This window comes from Haemorhous mexicanus, chromosome 3 (assembly GCF_027477595.1).
Source record: "Haemorhous mexicanus isolate bHaeMex1 chromosome 3, bHaeMex1.pri, whole genome shotgun sequence".
Taxonomy (NCBI): domain Eukaryota; kingdom Metazoa; phylum Chordata; class Aves; order Passeriformes; family Fringillidae; genus Haemorhous; species Haemorhous mexicanus.
In genome coordinates, this window is record NC_082343.1 from 12,956,783 (window position 1) to 12,975,532 (window position 18,750).

The 18,750-nt window shown below is 48.5% G+C and overlaps 1 protein-coding gene across 1 annotated transcript; it reads left to right on the forward strand.

Moving 5' to 3' along the window:
- Positions 1–345: 345 nt before the first annotated feature.
- Positions 346–17,477, forward strand: LOC132324366 (TOG array regulator of axonemal microtubules protein 2-like). Its single transcript, XM_059840413.1, has 12 exons — positions 346–496; positions 4,166–4,327; positions 5,054–5,186; positions 6,813–6,918; positions 7,657–7,892; positions 9,413–9,565; positions 10,682–10,799; positions 11,759–11,862; positions 13,222–13,426; positions 14,596–14,812; positions 15,661–15,747; positions 17,138–17,477. Exons 1-12 carry the CDS (start codon positions 346–348, stop codon positions 17,371–17,373), a joined length of 1,908 nt encoding a protein of 635 aa, XP_059696396.1. The 3' UTR covers positions 17,374–17,477.
- The last annotated feature ends 1,273 nt before the right edge of the window (positions 17,478–18,750 follow it).

Genomic DNA, 18,750 nt, shown 5'->3' on the forward strand with positions numbered 1-18,750 from the left:
CTAGAGAGCACTGTGAATTCCCAGCTGTTTGGAAGGAAAGTGATCCCGTAGTAGTGGGGAGGCAGTGAGCAGCACATGAAGTGGAGCTCTTCTCTCTTGGCTTTGCAGCTCCATATTGTTCAGAGAAATTAAAATGATGCTAGTTTCATGAGAAATAAAAAACCAAGCAATCTTTCCAGTATCTAAAATACACTTTGAATTCCTGAATCATTAGAAGGGCTGATTATAAAGTCGTGAGTTCAAGTAACTCACTTCTTTTGTACCTGGTTGACAGCTTCTTCTGATACTACCACAAAAACCCAGAGAAAGGGGGAAAAGAGCTCTCAGTGTAAGACAGGACCTGGGATGCCTCTGTTCCCAAGGGAACTCACAGACCTGTTCGGTTTGGAGACGCCTGTGCCGGACCCCGGCCATGGGAATGGAGGTCTGGGCTCGGGGCCGGCTCTGGGGGCCTTGGCCCAGGAGCCCCAGCAGCATGGATCAGCCTCAGAAAGAGGTAAGGGGAGATCTGGGCTGCTCTCAGTTGGGAGGATGGGCCTTGTGGCAGCCCAGAGAGGCTGCGCTCACTGGCAGGGAACAGTTGTGCCCTGCATGTGCCCCCTGCAAGGAGCTGTGCTGCTGCCAGTGCCCCTGGAGCTGTAGGGCTGCTGAGCTGTGGGGCAGGGAGAGGAGCAGGAGGCTGCATGTGCAGCTGAGCCATTCCTGGAGAGCACAGGGCTCTGGGCTCCCTGCTGTCCCAGGGCAGCCCAGAGGCCAGGCTGTTCCTGTGGAAGCTCTGGGGAAGTGGGGCCGGATTTCCCCCTGGCCTGCTTCAAGTGTCTGCCAGCAGGAGCATGTTTCCCTGTGCAGCTCTTTAGAAGCTTCCCGGAAGTCTGTCCCATGAAATATGGAGCTTCAGATGCTTTAGATTTTCATCGCAGCCTCTGTTACATTTTTCAGACCTGACTGACTGCCATGGTCTCAAGGAGGTTACCCTTGGATCTGTAGTTTCCCTGCCATCTTCCCAAATGCTCTTACCTTCCAAGACCTTGCCTTCCATCCACCATTGCCCTCTTTCCTCAAAGCCCAGACCTTACTGTCCTTTATTATTAAGCTGGCCATTCTACAGGGACAAATCATCCGGATTTGCAACATTGTTTTTTTTCTGCTTTGCTGCCTCATGATTTTATCCTCTGTGAAGCTGTTGTATAGAATGATTGGTTCTCAGAATTTTAACAGTCCTGTTGGGGAGTATTCCAGAATGAGCTCCATTGTTCTACTTGCAGTAAGAAAATCAACCTCTAGTCAGGCTGGCCCGAAAGTGGCCCAAACACATACAGTTTAGAATGAAAATCCTTGGGGAAAATGAATTATCTAGTGTCAAGAACACAATTTACGTTTGGGTATCACTCCTGCAACCCTAGACTTTTCTTTGAATGTCCTCTAAAATATTCCAGCAAAGAGAAGAAAATGTTGATCTAAACGCATCCAGCTATTAGAACCTGGGAGTTCTTTCTTTCAGGAACTGGAAATATGTTTACTAAAATCAGCATGAATAAGGGCAGATAAGAATCTCTGTCAAGAGCAATCTCCATCTCTGCCCTTCTCTATCAGACACAGAGGCTCTCCAGCATGCAGGGGCTGAGGCCTTTGTCATGCAGCAGGTTTCAGTCTGCTGGCCAAGAGAGCAATGTCATGTCTGCTGCCAGTAGCCCATCCCTTGGGAGAGGGTCTAGGCATTGTACCTTGCTGCTCTCAATCCACATCTCTGTGTTTTAGGAGAGCTCTGCAATCTGGAACCTGTCTTTCCTGTTGCCCAGCATGGCATTCTTGGGGGCTTGAAGTCTGCCAGAGATTTACAGGAAGAACCTTTGCTTCCATTCCCAGGCCTCCCACTGAGCCAGGCCAAGGAGACAGATCATCCCAGAAGTGCTGATCTTAAGAGGGACAAAGAGCTGAGGGACACCTCTGGAAAGGTAAGGGATAAGGACAGGGATGAGCAGACTTCCTTTCCAGTGGCTGTTTTGTGCTTGGCCCAAAATGTCACTGAAAATCATAATCTTCCCTTCCTGGGGAGTAGGGGATTCTCTTGGGAATATATTTGACAACTCCAGGGCAATTGCTTGGCCATTTCCAGTGGTGCCAAGGTCACTGGTTTGGAGATGGTGCTGATGTCATGCCAGAAGCATTTTTTTATGTGCAAAGGCTGTTTTAGAGAAGTTCTGAGTGGCAGAGCAAGCTACACATTAGTGAACGTGGGCGAAGTGCATTCCTTGGAAGCAGAGAAATAAAGATTCTAATGTTTGAGTGTAAGCAAGGCTGCAAAATCAAATGGGAGAGTTTGATTTTTCCTGGTTACCTTTGTGGCTGTATCTCACAGCCCTCTCATTCTCAAGTTTTCTGCTCATGCACATCAATGCTTCTGCAACTTGTTTTCACAAGACTCCTCCTTTTGGTCTGCTGGTCTCAGAGACCAAGTCCTTGAGAGCTGAGTCCTTCAGAAGCCAGGAAGTGAGAAACAGCTGCAATTGCTGGCCATGAGTCTTAAACAACAGCTCATTAGCCCTCCTTGCTGGGTGTTGCACATGGTTTTCATTCTCCTGCCATGGCCTGTAGGAACTGAACTGCCTGCACACTGGCCATGTGAGCTCTTCCTCTATCTTGGAGCACTCCTATGACTTTCATGCTTCAAGCAGGGCTTCCTGACATAGGCTGCAGTTGCAGCAGTGGAAGGTTGTGGCACTACAGTGATCCACCTCACTGTGTGTAATTGCTGAGGTGAGGACTGGAGACATTCCTCTGAAACTATTGGGATGTATATGGAGCTGCATTGATGCCTGTGGCACTCTGTGGACTCTGTGCTCCTGATGAGATGTTGTGTCTGGTTTGTGTGTCTCTGCTTACAGTCTGTGCTGTATTTCCATTGCACCTAGGTCCGTGCTACATTGGGCAAGCTGGCTCAAAAGAACTTAGAGTGGAAGAAAATGGAGCTTTTGGAAAGAGCAATGAAGAGGAGACAAAATGAATCATGCTTGCAGCTTCCTCCTAAGGCAGTTGAGCCCAGGGATGCAGCTGAAGCAAGTAAGTGGTGGCTACACTTGTGGTGGTCCTTTTTGACCACTTGCTTGCCCTTTGCACAATGTTGCAATCAGACTGGGGGGGCTGTTCTGCTTGCATCTGAGTGGAAGCTTGCATTAGGATTTAATTCTGTTTCCCAAAGAAAAATACAGAGGCCTGAAGTGTCTTGCTCATGGCCTCACTGAGTCAGTAACAGAAGATTAGCTTCCCACCTTCACCTCTAAAGTCCTTCAAAGTAGAAAATTTTGTCCTACAAAGAGCACTGGGGTTTCAGACTCTCTCATGTAAAGCAGCCTCCAGGGAAGGTGAGGCCAAAAGAATGCTTTTCCACCGGGGTGCAACCTGGAAGAAACAAAATTCATCTCCTTCGGATGAAAACACCAGAGATCCTTCTCCTGCTGCTCCCTGCTGAGGAGCTGGTGCTGTGGCGCTGTGCTGAAGCCCCAGCCAGGGCTTCTGTTGTAGTCCCAGGAGCAAGCAGCGTTCCCGACTGAATCCCGGCTGAGGGGCTCTGCCTGCAGGGCTGTGAGCTCTGCCCGAGGGCAGCAGCAGGGCCTTTAGGAGGCAGCACTCAGCCTGAGGGCATCATGCAAGGCTGTCTGCACTTTCTTTGGGAACTTCCCCTGCCTGCCTCTGGAACAGGAGAACAAAAGCAAAGCAATACTGGGTTTTTCTTGTTTCTTAGGGGAAGCAACACTGCAGTTTGGTTTTAAGCTAGAAGAGGGTAGATTTAGGTTAGATATTGGGAGAATTATTTTTAAATAAGGGGGTGAAAAGCTGGCAGGATTTGCCCAGAGAAGCTGTTGCTGGTCCATCCTTGAAGGTGTTCAAGGCCAGTTTGCATGGGGCTCTGAGGAACCTGATCTAGATGAAGGTGTCCCTGCTCACAGGGGTTGGACTAGATGGTGGTTAGAGGTGCCTTCCAACCCAAACTCTCTAGGACTCTCTGATTCTGTGATCACTGTCCCATGTTAGCGTGCCATTGTTATACTCAAAGTTCTTTGGGATAACAAAGAGATGTTGCCCAGCTCCAGCAAGTTTTCTGGCCCTTTTGATCGCCACCCTCTCCAGCTGCCTCCACTTACAAGCTCCTCTTTTGTCCCTGCAGCCTTTAGCCTACCACCTGTCGATGGCACAGCTCCTAGTGTGCAGAAGAAACACCCTGGTAGTGCCATGAAGAAAAAGGTCCTCAGGAAGCAGGACAACGTGCCCTTACTGCCCAGTACACCCACCCTCCAGGGGGATGGCAGCTTCCCACGCAGCTCCTCAGGTAAGCCTGCTCCATGGCAGCTTTTTCCTGCTGGGGTTTGTCCTTGCACAAGGAGCACAAACTGCCTCTTGCCTCAGCCAGCACAGCTGGGATCTTGGGTCCATAGCCTGTCCTGAGAATGAACAGCAAATCTACTTTTGAGTTCCCCCAAAAGTGGATAGTCTAGAATATTTGAAGTCAATGGAAACAGAGGTCAGGTGTGAAGGGTCAGGTATGGCTGGTCCCTGGTCGGTGCTCTGTGGGGACTGAGCTGGGCCCAGCAGGGCTGGCTTGTTCAGGCTTGGCTTGGTGCTGTCGCAAGGCAGCTGCAGGTCTTTCCTCAGGGAGCTGCAGAGTGCCCCTGTCCTCAGGGCTGGGGGAAATCAGGGCGCTGAGAAGAGAGGCCCCTGAGGGGTTCCCTCCTGGGCCAGCCAGTCCTGCTGTCGGCACTGTCTGGCAGGGAGCGGGAGCTCTGCGGCCTCAGGAACCTGCCGCTGGCTGTGGCACCTGTGGCACTTGGGAGCTGGCGCTGTGGGGGCAATTGTCAGGTTCAGCCTGGAGCTGTGCCCAGCTGGGGGAGGCTGGGAGCAAGCAAGGAGCCCCAGGAGCCAGCCAGCAGGGAAGTCTCTGAGCCAGGGGCAGGGTGTGCCACACGGAACCCTGGCTGGGAGATGGGGCTGCAGGCCGCGCCATGGCGGGGTGCCTTGCCCGGGGCTGCAGCGCCCACGGCCGACCCTCTCCTTACAGTGACCTCGCAGACGGCCACTGGGGCCAAGCGACGAGAGGAGCCGCTCCGTGGGCACGGGCAGAAGGACAGAGCCTTTTCAGACCCACAGCAGTCCTTGCAGGAGGCACTCTCCATGCTGGGCAGCGACGACTGGTAAGGAAGGCCCCGTTCCCTCGGTGTCCCTCTTAGCGTTAAGGTCGATCAGAAGCGTGTCTTGCTCGTGCCTCGGAGCGCCGAGAGCCCAGAGGGCCAAAGGGCACTGGGGAAACCACTGCAGAGCAGGGAGAGCATCAAGATGGGAGAGCAGCCTTTTCTTGGCCTTGCTCTGCAGCAGTGCTGCAGCTGCAGCAGGTCTGTGCTGTTTCCTCCCTTTGCCTGCTGCTCCATGGAGCTGCAAAGGAAATGCTGAGGGAAGAGAGAAAGCTGTGGGATGAGATGATTTGCTGGCTGAAGGCAGAGGCAGGATGGCAGCAGTTATGAGTGTAGAGATTTGGGTGCCTTGGGCCGCTGGCCCAGGGGGACTGAGTAAGATTCCTCTCTGCTCCCACTGCTGACAGCAATGGCAGGGACTCCTGCATGTGAGCCCCAGAAGCAGCTCCAGGGAGCTCCTCTTTCTGAGAAATGGACTGAGTTGTGCTTTCAAGTCCCTCAGCCTGCCTTTACTCCTGAAGGGCTTGTGGCAGAAGAGAAGGAAAAAGAAATAAAATCCTCGAGTAATCTTGCACTTTTGGAATTCAACTTTTCCTTCTCACTGCTTCATATAGGCCTGAGATGTTTTGTCAATACTCACAATGGGTCCCAAAATTCTACAGAGACAGAAGGAGGCCCAGAGGTGATAACCCTACAAATGTTGCTGATATTGGTTGTCTTTTTGATGTCTGGGTTTGCATCCACTCACTGATGGATGCTTCATTCTCACAGGGATAAGCGTGAACAATTGGCCACAATGCATCTCCTTTGCTTTGCCCTGTCTCTTCTGCTTTCTCTTCCCCATATCTCTTTGGTGCCCTGTGAGGTGCAGAGAGCTTCTGCAGGTGTGGGGGGTCCTGATGACACTCGGGGGTGCCCGTGGGATCAGTTGCCAGCCCTGTGCTGCAGCCCTGATGCCTCACACACCTTCCTGAGCCTGAGGACCTGCACAAAGCACGTGCTGAGAGATGGAGTTGTTTGCACCTTTTAGATAACATGTTGCTGTTGTGGGGGTTGTTTTAGGAAGGAGTGTTCTGGGAAGAGCCAGAGTTTCAACAGTTCTTGCCCAGGGGTAGAATCTTCTGGGACATCCTGCTGTGGTTTTGGGGAATGTGTGAGGTGGAGTGGAGTGGGTGACACACAAACCTGGACTGTAGAGTGGAAACTCAGCTCCAGCGTGGCAGGGCAGACTCTCAGTGCTGAACTGCCTGCTGGGGCTGACAAAGAAGGAAAATGCCCCAGTAACAGCCCAATGGGACTGTGTCTCAAGGACAGGTACAGGGAGGTGACAAGAAACAGCAGCATGACCCTGCCTCACAGCTTCTAGCAGTGACAGAGGCACTTCATGTGCCAGAGATTTTCAGAAAGGACACAAATGAAGACTCTGAAAGCCCTCTCTTTGCCTCATGGATTTGTGTATGCTTTTGACAGCCACAGCATCCTGTGGCAATGTGTTCCATGATTTGATTAAATACTCCTTGAAAAGCATCTCCCATGGTTTGACTGAGCTGCCTGCCTGGTCATTTCAGAGGGTGCTGCCTAGTTCTTGGGTAGAGAGAAAAATCAATCCTTTTGGTACTTGCCTTTCAGGGAACTGAAGGAGAAGGGACTCTTCAACATCCCACGCCTGGCTGAGTCCCATCCAGAAGTCCTGCTTTCCAGACTTCATGAGATTTGCTTGGCAGTTACCAGCGAGGTGAGAACATTGCTCTGAATTGTCCCCCATACTTCATACATGGCTTGTAGAGTAGATATGTGCTTGTTCATCTCCATGTGTGCTCAGGCACTGCCTTCATTTCTGGTTTTAGACCTTCTATTTCTAATGTCTGTCAGCCATCTGTAGGATCTGTGTGTACATGCAGCTGTATTTACTGGCAGGTCAGGTGTCTGGCACTTGTCTTTGAGTGTGGTGCCATTATAATACAAGGCAGAAACTGAGACACTAATGACATTATATGGCAGAGTCCCAGTCTCTGCCCAAGCTGTAATTGAACACTGCAAATGAGGCTGTAGATCTGAGCCTGTGTTTTCTGTTTCCTGTCTGAGTGCTTAAGGTACAGGAGTTGCTTTTTTGAACAGGAGCACTTGACTGTTTTATTTTTATGACTTGTGCCTTTATGGTTTGAAAGCATCCCTTACTTTATTTTGCTTCTTTGTTTTTCAAATCAAAGGGCCTAAAATCAAAGCAATTGACATTATAGAAGGGTTAAGTAGAACACTTCAGTGAAACATTTTCTTTATGCCTGCAGTAAGCAGGTGTGAGGCCAGAAATTGATGCCAGAGTAAGTGCCTTTCTTGGGCTCTTCTGCTCTTTCTGTGCTTTTATGTTCCTCTATACACAGCAGGACATGCTGTGATTTCCTGGGAGTTTTGTCTAAGGAAACCGGTTTTCTTTTCAAGGTGATTCTTATGTTTCCCCTCATGACTTCCCCAGGTGACCAACCTCCGGTCCAAGGTGTCCTGTTCTGCAGTTGTCACTCTGGGAGAGCTCTTTGCCATCTTGAAGAAGGACATGGACTCTGAGGCGGATGAGGTTGCTGTGGTCCTTTTCCACATGGTGCAGAACTCCCCAGAGTTTATTCAGAAGGCAGCCTGTCAGAGCCTGGGGATGATGGTAGAGAACATGACTCCTGCACGAGCAATGACTGTTCTCATGGACAAGGGAGTCAAGTAAGTTCTTCTTCTTCTTTTAGTGATGTTCTTCACCTTCCAGTGTGTGGGTGAGGGAAGGGATGAGAGAGAGAATGGGAATGCTGGGAGGGAAGGGTTCTGTATCCTGTATCTTCTGGGGATTCAGTGACTTACTTCTCTGATCAACCTCATTGCTTTCCTCTTGTCACCTGTTTCTGCCCTCCTGCAGCCCATTAGGTCACAGAATCACAGAACTGTAGAATATGGGGAGTTGGAAGGGGCCCATCAGGACCATCAATTCCAGCTCTTGGCTTTGCACAGAACAGCCCAAGGGTCACACACCGTATACCTGAGATTGTTGTCCAAATGCTTCTTCAACTCTGTCAGGCTTGGTGCTGTGACCACTGCCCTGGGGAACCTGTTGCAGGGCCCAAGCACCCCCTGGGTGAAAAACATTTTCCTGATATCCAAACTAAAGCTCCTCTGATGCAGCTTCCTGCTGCTTCCTGTAGTTCTCTGTCAGAGTTTCCTTGATGTGGTGAATGGAGGGGAAGTGGAAGTGCCTGCAAGGGCTAAGGATAGAGCCTTGTGCTTTTGTGGGAAGAGGGACAATTGCAATTGCAGCTGTGAGTGCTGTTGCATATTTTGCAGCGCTAAGCACAGAGGCCCTGGGGAAAACCACATATCTTCATGATGCCATTAACCTGAGAAATAAGGAGGGTCCTTGCTGGGGTGTGGAGCACATGGGGGAGAGTGTGCTGGGTATGGCACAGCCTGCACAGCAGGTGCAGCTCCTGCCAAAGGGAATCTTGTTTGAGTGTCCTGGCCTTAGAGCTCTATGTTCTATTCAACCTGATGTTTCATGTTAGCCTTGAGATGATGAATCACTTTCCAGGCACCTTCACAGGTCGAGTGCCATGGGACAGCTGAAGCAAATGCTGCCCTAAGTGTTGGTGCTGGGCCTGAGAGTTCCCAAGAGACAGTCTCTAGAACAGGACAACCTGGCTAAACTGACTGGCACCCTTTCCTCAGCTTTGCAATAGGGTAAAACACTCAGATGTATCCCTTGCCAAGGCTCACAGAAGAAACAGGCTGCATTGCTGGATATTCTGCAACTTCATGCCCCACAGCATGTTTTCCCTGCATTTGTTTTTTCCCAGAGGTCTGCAGATTTGGGGATGAATGGGTGGAAAGAGCCTCATGGCGCTGCAGCTCTGTGTACTGGGTATCCTCTAATGGGTCAGCATGAATTGTCCCTGATTTCTAAATAATTCATATGTGATCTATTACTTTAGTTTTTCTCCAATGAAATTTTGGGAAAGAAATGGAGTAACAGATAGTGCAGGGAGACTGAATTCTTCCCTCTTCCATGCAGGCAGTCCTTCTGTACAATGCTAACTTAGTGTTTATCTGAGGACAGAACCTTCTGCAGGTGTCTGAAGCTGCAGGGAGAACCCAGGCTCCTTCCCCCAGCAAGGCCAGGGAGCACGCTCTGGCCAAGGCCTGTGCTGCTGCTGCTCCTTGTCCCTGTGCCCCAGGGTTTGCTCTCTCCTTCCCAGGAGCCGCTACACCCAGGCGCGGAAGTGTGCGGCCGAACTCCTCCTGTCCTTGGTGGAGAAAATGGGAGTCACCAAGCTCGCGGGCACCCCCAGGGCTGAGAGGCTGGCACAGGTGGCAGGGACACTGGCTCAGGACTGTCACAAGGACACCAGGTATTGATCTTCATTTCACCTCCAAAATCAGGAGAACCGTTTTGTGTTTGGCTATAAAGGCAAAACCACAAAAGAGTGGAAACTCAAGGAAATAATAAGGGACCTCTCTGTGTGGATAAGGGTCATCAGATCATGGAATATGCTGAGTTGGAAGGGACCCATGCAGGTCATCAAGTCCAGCTCCTGACTGTGTGCAGGACAGCCCAAGAGTCACTCCATGTGCCTGAGAGCATTGTCCAAACGCTTCTTGAGCTCTGTCAGGCTTGGTGCTGTGACCACTGCTCTGGGCTGCCTGGGGAAATGACTGTACTGGGTAACCTGAGGTTGGCCAGCAAGAAGGAGCATTGCCACCTTGCTGTGACTTGAAGGATTCTTTACTGAGATCAAAAGAGTGCTCAGGTTAGCCAGTCCAACAGTTTAGGTTGCGCAATAGAAAGCCAAATGTTGGCTAATGTTCATCACTGAAGGATCCCAAACATCTAGTTCACATTAACTTAAGACTTCCCTAGAAATAGTTCAGAGGTATTTGGCAACATATTCAGTCTTTCTAAACCTCTTCTGCAGATTTCTAGAATGCTGTTTTCTGTGGCTCAGTGACCTCCAAATTTCTTCTTGAAGAAAACTGTGGTTTCCTAGTGGCAAAATCACCCCAAACCACTAAAATCCCCTTACTTTGATGATGAAATTCCCATTAATAGCTGCCAAGAACACCAGAGCAACTAGTTGTCCCTGTGCATACATATAGTATAGAATAAACAAAAGCAAGGATGAGGTGAGAAAGGTAAATTACTGTGCAATGGCAGTAGGACACTGCTAATAGGCTCTGACAACAAAGCAGATTTGTTTTGCTTGTTCTCTGGGATCCTTTGATCCCACAGAAGCACACCCCCAGTTTCAGAGAGAAATGGTATTTTTCTCTTGCCCCACATTCTCCTCTTACCTCTTGTGTTCAGCTGCAGCACTGGGCAGTGTCAAGTGAGGTAAATCTCCCTCTTTGCTGAGTAGGTAGTGCCTTCTCATGCAAGCATTGCACCTGATGAGTTTAAGGCATCAGCCTCTTCTGTTAACACTCCTCCTTGGTTCACTTTTCTATTCTTTCCTTCTTTCCTTCCTTAGGCATTATGGACAGGAGATGGTGAAGATGTTACTGAATAATCAAAAATTTAAAAAGATTTTGGAACAATCTCTTTCCCCACATGACCTGGAAGATATCCTGACAAGAATTAAGAAGAAAGTAAGTGCTTGGCAGGAGGAATATATCCTTTGTGCAAGTATTGTGCCTGCTAAAATGAGATCAAACATACCCAATGTGTCTTTCTCTCATTCCTCTTCTGCTGAATCACTTTGCTTCTGGGAATGAGCTGTTAATCCTCAGCCTCTTCATCTGCAGACCACAGAGGAACTGCAATTTTTAGGGGAAGAGTGGGGTTTTGAATACTTTGAATATTGGTCACAAAGAAGAAAGGGAAAGAGGAGAAAATGGGTTTACACTCAGTTTATGCCCCAGCCACACTCTCCCTACTCTGCCCGGAGTAAAGCAATTAAGTGGGAATGGTGCTTCTGAATATAACAGAGTCTTTCCAAAAGAGACTGGAAGTAGCAGTACCAAGGAAATTTCCAAACATAGAAAAGATGTCCAAGTCAATCCTAGTTACTACGATTGCTGTCTGTCTTTTGGGAATACTGCCCTGCTGTAAAGCCCTGTGGAGCTGGAAGAAGCTTAGTGAATTCAGCACCATCCAATGGGAAATCATGTGTTTGTTTGGGGGGGATTTTATTCTTTTTATCTACACTACAGAAGGGAGTGTGCCTTGGTGCAGGAGCAGGGAGAGTAAGCGTTGAACCAAATCAACTTCCAGCATAATGGGCCAGCCTCCAAAGAGTCCAATTTGTTCTGCTGCTTCCTTTAAGACCACTCAGTGCCTGTCAGTTTGCATTATTCCCATTTATGCTCAAGACTAATGAATTTGGGAATTTAGACTGCTGCTCAGCGTGGTTGCACCCATAATCTGCCTTGGGCTACTGAAAACACAGAGTTGGCATCACTGAATCTCTGGTCTTTTTCTTGTTTTAAATTAGGAAATGTTTCCCTAAGCCTTGGTAGCAGTGATCCTGGTTCTAACTTGTGTTTTAAAGAGGGAATTTCCTATTTTATTTTCTAAAGATTCATGAGGTTTCTCTATGTCTTTGTAGGGGATGGAAAACCAGAAGGGTGAACACCCATCTGTCAAGGAGCCGGTGAAGGAGAGGAACGATGGCTCAAAGAAGCCCCCGGCCACATTGCCTTCTAGCAAATGGTACTGAGCACTTTTGTCAGATGTGACCAAGCACACGACAAACTTTACATGCCTCTTCCTCAGGCAAATCTTTCTGCTGGAGATGACCAGTGCCAGAGATTGTTTCCTTTCCCTACAAATGCTCTAGGACTAAAAAATGTCAACTTCTGCATTGTGTTGAACACAACTTCTCTGCAGGGCTTTCCACAAAAATTGGGTGACAAAGAGACACCCATTGGTTGCAGCTCAGATGATCCAGTGCAGTGGTAGTGGCAGTGTTGTGGAGACTAGGAGAGGGCTAAGTCTCTGCTGCCTGACTTGAGACAAGTCAATCCAACCAGGGTTTTTTTTCATCCAAGTGGAGTCCTTTTTAGATGGGTGTTTTAATGAGAAGTCCCAGTCTAGAAGCAAGATGCCATTCCCCAAACAAGCAGTTCCCATCCATGTGGTTTGGCCTGGCTGATTCATGGTTTTCTTATCCTGAAACAGTACAAAGTTTGAATAGTAAGTAGCAAGGCAATTCCTGAGCAGCTTTGGTCAACAGGTGTCTCAACGTGGACTTTTTGTCTTGCTATTCCTGTCCTTCATAGAGTTTGCTTGTTGGACAGCATGTTTGGTTTATTTCCCCCTGTGCTGCAATCAGCATTTAAGAGAGGAATTTGGTCCTTGCTGTCTCTTCATGCCAGTGGCAGAGCTACTTGTACCTGTTCTCCTCTGATAACAGAGGGAATTTATTTAGCTCTGTCATGGTCAGCAGTGGCAGGAAAGTGACCACATGCCTCAGTAGCATGGCTAGCATCTTCCTGTGCTCATGGAAGAGATAGGTTGATCCAAGAGGATTATTCCCGGAGGGTTTGTTAAGCTGTGCATCTAGTCTCTAGGGAAGCAAATGAAATGTGAGTGTAGTTCTGGCATGTCTGGCTTCTGTTTCTATCTCTGTTCCTGATTTTCTGGATCCTTCAGCTATGCCCCTGTTCATCTGTTCAGATGCATCTGAGCTGCTTATCCAGATTGTCATGCCTGGTGTAGAGACACTTCTCCAGAATGATGAGTTTCCTTATTATAAGACACACACGTCCCATATGAGCAGGCGTTTAAACTTGGAAGTAGTGTCTCTCTTTCCCCACAAAGCATGCCTTGGAAGGCATCTGAAGATAGATCAGATGCATCTCATCCTTGGTTTTCCTGAGTGAGCAGTGATGAGAATGTCACTTGCAGATTGTCTCCCATAATGATTGTCACGAGGTCCAAGTTGTTCTTCAGAGCCTCATGATTTTCTAGCTTGAAATCACATCATTACGAAAGCTCCTCAAGATGTTTGGCTCACAATTAACTGAAGGTATTATCAGCCAAAGGTCCTAATTTGGTTTTGTTTTCCAGGGTGAAGTCTGCCCCTGGTGGACGCCTCCTCCACCATCCTAATGCCCAGGTCACATCACCTGCAGCTGTGGAAGGAAGGGAATCACTCCAGAAGCTTTACCATCTCCTGGAAGCCAAGGGGTTTCAGGCACGGATGGAAGGAGTGGCACTCCTCCTAGATCTGTGCAAAACCAGCCCCCAGCTGATCTCCAGTAACATTGTCCAAGTATGTGGGGTATCTTCATTGCTCCTTTCATTTAGCTCCTTTCCCAAGCCTGTAGAAGTAAAGATAATTCAGTATGTCTTGGCACTACATCCTGGCTGTTTGGGACAGGCTGGTCCCTCTTACCCAGACAAATTTAATTCAGGTCCAAGCTTCAGGACAAGTTCTTTCAGCCCAGCTGTATTTGTCTGGCAGGTGCCTATTGCTGCTGTTCATCAGATGATGGCAGAATTTTCTGCTGGTGTAACTGCTGCTGTCTCCTACTCCCAGTTGGGTGAAGTGAAGGGAATCCAGCCATTGAAAGCATGGCAGTTATTCTCTAGACAGAAAATGGGTTTTCATGGGGAAGAGAAGTGTCAGGCTGAGTTGGTTTAAATGAAATGTTTTTAAAAGGATACTTCTGTAAACTCCATCTTGTCTTGCACAGGCACAACTCTGGCTACTCATTTCCATCCTCATCCCTGTTCCTCTTGGTAAAATAGTGCTCACCCTTCTTGAGGGGCCTTTTTATCTCTTTGGAAAAGGAGAAAAACAGCTAAGGACAGATCTATCCTTTCTCCTCCCAGTGGCTGCTTTTTCCCTTTTTCCAGAAAATGGTACCTGATGATGTGGCTGTCAAGGGACTGAACCTGCTCCAATGAGAGCTGTAGAGCACACTACATTTCAGAAGTCCACCTGTTAGTTAGAGAAATGGTCTGGATCCGGGAAGAGTTGATCAGAGCCTGCCCATCTCCAGACACAGGTTCTGAGACAGACAAAATAAAAGTTATATCTCCTCCCGCCACAGTTTTGGCAAAATCATAACTGCCCTCAGTACTTGAGGCAACTGTATGGAAAAATGGGCATGGTAAATATCGGCTTCCATACTTTGAAAGCAAAGGTAGTCTTCTGAATTAATAAATGGAATTGATTTAATGATTTCTAGGTGGAGAGAAATACCATAGGAACTTTTCTGTCCCCAACCAAAATTCTTAAAAATCTTTCAAGCAGCATCAGGTTGCGCAACTATTCCAGTGAGTGGCCCACAGGAAAATGGTGAAACTGTGCAGGCAAGGGCTGACCTGACGGAAAGATCCCTTTCATCTTTTATATTGCTGAGTGCTCATTTCTGCATGCCCTCTTGAAACAAGGACATTTTAATCCAGCTTTCATGTTGTTTGTTCTCTTCACAGATTTTTGATTATTTTGTCCTGAGAATAAATGACACCCACAAGAAAGTGAAGCAGAAGGCGCTGGAGGTGCTGGCAGAAATCATTGGACTCCTGGAAGATGCCCTGAACCCGGTGATGGTCCGTTTGGTGGAAGGGATAACAAAGAACCTGAACTCAAAGGATCCCGGGGTTCGTGCTGCAGCTGTGAATGCACTGGACAAATCTGTTGCTCATTTGGGTAAGGCTGAGCCCTGGCATGGACTCTCCTCAGCTGTGTCTCTGTCTCTCCCACACAAGAGAGCGCTGAGTGCCTTGGGAGCTGTTGCTGTCTGTGGAACGCTCCAGCTGACACCCACCAGAAGCTGTGGAGGTGCAGTCCTTATGCACCATCCCCAACAGGCTGGAATGTGCAGCAGCATTTCCCAACAGTCCCAGGAGCCCTGGGCTCTGTGCTGCTGGTCTGAAGAGCAAGTCCTGGACTACAGCTTTGCTACAATTCAGAGGCAAAGGGGTTTTGGAGTTTGCTTGGGCCCCGTCTGACTTCCCAAATGAACAGCTTTGCTGTTGGCATGAAGGGACACTGGCCCATCAGAGCTTCTGCAGAGCAGCCACCTGGAAGGCTCCACAAGGCACTGGGGGAATATGCCTGAAAAATGGAGTGTTGAAGAGGCAGGTCTTCAGGGGCAGTTTCCACTTTCTCCACCTCAGCTGCTCTGTGAACTCACAAACTGCCTGAGTCAGTGCCTTTCTGTGTCCCAAGTATGGGCTTCTTCCCTTTTTGCTCTGGGATGCAAAACCTTTTCACTGCTTCCATGTGACTGAACTCTTGAGGTCCCTGATGTGAAATGTTTTAACATCGCTCCTGGGACAGCAGACAGCTTTGGATTTACAAATGTGAAAGGAGAGCTTTTCTTTTGGAATTTTAAACCCTGCCAAGTAGGCTGGAAGGAAAGAAAAAAAGGATTCAAAAATCAGCCGAAATCGACTTTATTGTATAAAATGGGGTTGCCCCTGCCCTTTTCCTCCCCACTCTCCTTTCTCCTATGTCCTCAGAAGAGTGAGCAGAGATGTGTGTTTCGCTTGTAGATGAAGTATCAATGATGAAAGAGCTCAGCCACCAATGGAGCCAACTGAGTGGCCAAGCTCTGCTGGAGGTCACAGAGCGTATCACAGGTATGGCCTCCCCTTCTAAGCCAAGAGGTCTCTGAGGGAGTATTTACAGGGGATGCCTGTGAACAGAGAGCAGAGTAGCTCCTCCACATCAGGAGGTGCTGAGCTTGTCCCTCCTGCCCAATAGCCAAGGCAGGTGTATTTGGCAGGCTTTCCCTGGCTGCTGCAGAGCTGTGCAGCCTCTGAGATGGGGGCAGAACCCTCACTGAGGCTGAGCTGTCACTGGGGCTCTTCTCAAGTTCCATAGTGACCAAAGTCTTTAACTGCATTTAAACTCAAATGAAGTCCCATTTTAAAATGGGAACCATAATCCTTTTCCTGCTTAGCAGAATTGGTTTTGGGTACTTTCAGGAGCTCTTTCAAAGTTGATGACTGCTAATGGATTAACAGCATAGAGAAAATGAAGTCTCTTCCACCAGAGAGTAATAAATGGATACTACATAACATTTTGCCTGATCAGAAAATAAGACTGGTCTCCTGAGCATTTCAGGTGTTGATCTCTCAGCCAAATCTGCCATGCAAGGAGCTTGTTGGTAGTAAATTTTTGTCTGTGTTTGATACAGTTCAGTTCAGAAAGTGAGCAGAGAGCAGATTCCAGAGACAATGTGAGAAAACACTTGTGTTCTGGCTAAATTTCAGTCCCCTGTGTAGCCTTTTTCTCTCTCTATGCCCCTATTTCAGTGGACATTGTAAGAAAAAATGCCATTAACATTGGGAAGGGAAATGCCATTAAAATGTGGAGATGCTCAAATGTCAGGGCAATGGGGCCTGGGTAATTCTCTAAGACACACGGAGGTTTGAAGGAGTTCTTTGTTGGAAGCCACAAAAGCACTCTGCCAAAGACACCAGCTCGTCACTGCTGTTTCTCATCCAGCTATCAAGCAGCACCCATCTCTGGTGGGCTGGAGTTTTGAAGTGTGTTCTAATACTGCCCTTTGCTGTGGGCCATGGAGCAAGGGGAAGAGTCAGATGAGACTTTTGGCCCCTGACATCAAAGTTACAAAAATGGAATCATCCCTTTTATTAGAAATTTCTCAACTGCCTTTGTAGGATGCATTTCCAAATCTTCCGTGTGGGTTTAGACAATTTCTTAATGGAAATAAAAGGCAATTTGACATTTTATTCATTGTTCATGCAGAAACAAATTGTGAAATAATTTAGTAAAGGTACCAAGTCTGCCACAGGTACAAGGCTCTGTTTGGAGAAATTAGTCCTGAGGGGTTGGTGGCTCTGTTTCAAGGATGATCAGCTGCTTTGCCCATTTCTGGGTCATGGGGCTCTGTGTGCTATTTCACTGATCTTGGCCAGAGAGGCTTCCAAGAAGCAAAACCAGAGGTAGATCCTTGTTTGCATTGAGGTTGATGAGTAAGGAGCTGTGTCTCTGTCCCGGCAGATCTTGTGGAGTGGGTTTATGCCAGGAGCCCTGAAGTGGTCCAGCGCTACGCCCTGCCCGTGCTCTGGTCCTGCCTGGAGAACAAGGCGCTGCCTGTCCGAAGCGCCAACGTCTGCGCTGTGGTCACCAAGCTTGCCTGTGCCCTCTGCGAGGTGATGGGCACCCAGCTGATCAAGTGTGCTGAGAGCAAGCCTCCACACGTGCAGGAAAACCTCTCCAGCCTTTTGGGCTGGTGAAGGTTTCATGTTCTCCAGAAAGCTGACCAAGTTCTGAGTTGGACACCTCCGGATGGGAGTTTTAGCTGTGCCAAAAATGACCAAAGACTAAGGAAGGGTGTGCATCTGCCCCACTCTCTCCATCGCCCTTCCTAGTCATGGCATGGGGGGCCTGAAGCAACTCCAGACTGAGGATTAGGTGAAGATCAAGCATGGATCAGCCTCACACAGAGGTAAGCGGGGAGCTGGGCTACTCTCTGGTGGGAGGAAGGGTCTTGTGGCAGCCCAGAGAGGCTGCGCTCACTGGCAGGGAACACTTGTGCCCTGCATGTGCCCCCTGCAAGGAGCTGTGCTGCTGCCAGTGCCCCTGGAGATGTAGGGCTGCTGAGCTGTGGGGCAGGGAGAGGAGCAGGAGGCTGCATGTGCAGCTGAGCCATTCCTGGAGAGCACAGGGCTCTGGGCTCCCTGCTGTCCCAGGGCAGCCCAGTGGCCAGGCTGTTCCTGTGGGAGCTCTGGGGAAGTGGGGCAGGATTTTCCCCTGGCCTGCTTCAAGTGTCTGCCAGGGAGGAGCATGTTTCCCTGTGCAGCTCTTTAGAAGCTTCCAAGGAATCTGTTCCATGAAATATGGAGCTTCAGATGCTTTAGATTTTCATTGCAGTCTCTGTTAAACTTTGTGTCTCCCCTTTGCAGGCCTTACTGGCTACGGTCTTACCAAGAGGTTTTCCCTGGATGTTTCTGATGTTCCCTTACCGAAAAAGTCCTTGCCTCCAGAAGAGCTGTTTTTTCTCAAAGATCAGGAAGAGGCTGCTGACTGACCGAAGAGTGTTTCAAGAATAGGATTTATGTTTTAGGCTTTAAAGCTGCAGATGTACATATGTTCTGATATTTAGATGTAGTTTTTAATAAATGTGTTTTGATCATATCTTTAAATTTTGATGACATCATTTTAATTGTATTTATTTTATTGTGATTATTTTAAAATCTAAAAAAAAAAAAAAAAAAAAAATTACATAAACCGAAGGAGATTGGGAGTGCATCTCACTCGATGTGCCAGTGTCTCACCACGTTCTTTCCTCACTTGCCCTCTCCTCTTCCTCTTTTGCCATGATTTTTTTGTGCTATTTGTGCTGCTCTTTGTTACTTGGCATTACAACAGGACCAACTGTTCACATGTTTGGGGGACAATGAACCCAAAGGATCCGGTCTTGTCCAAAGTTTTCTACCTGGATGTGTTCTGTGCTCCCCAAAGGCCTAAGCAAAGAAACCAAGAGTAGTGTGCCCAAATGGGAAAGCTTTGCTCCTCTGCAATCTCACACAGGTCTGGCTCACAGGTGTCTTCAATCACAATTCCATAGGTAAGAAGAGGTTGTGTATTTCACTGGGGAAAGATGCACTGCT

What these genes read in the sequence shown, in the direction of transcription:
- LOC132324366 (XM_059840413.1), top strand. Translation starts at nt 346, where the DNA reads ATGCCTCTGTTCCCAAGGGAACTCACAGACCTGTTCGGTTTGGAGACG. An exon ending in ATGCTGGGCAGCGACGACTG is followed by an intron (nt 5,187 to 6,812) that starts GTAAGGAAGGCC and finishes CTTGCCTTTCAG; the next exon opens with GGAACTGAAGGAGAAGGGAC. An exon ending in GCTTGGCAGTTACCAGCGAG is followed by an intron (nt 6,919 to 7,656) that starts GTGAGAACATTG and finishes TGACTTCCCCAG; the next exon opens with GTGACCAACCTCCGGTCCAA.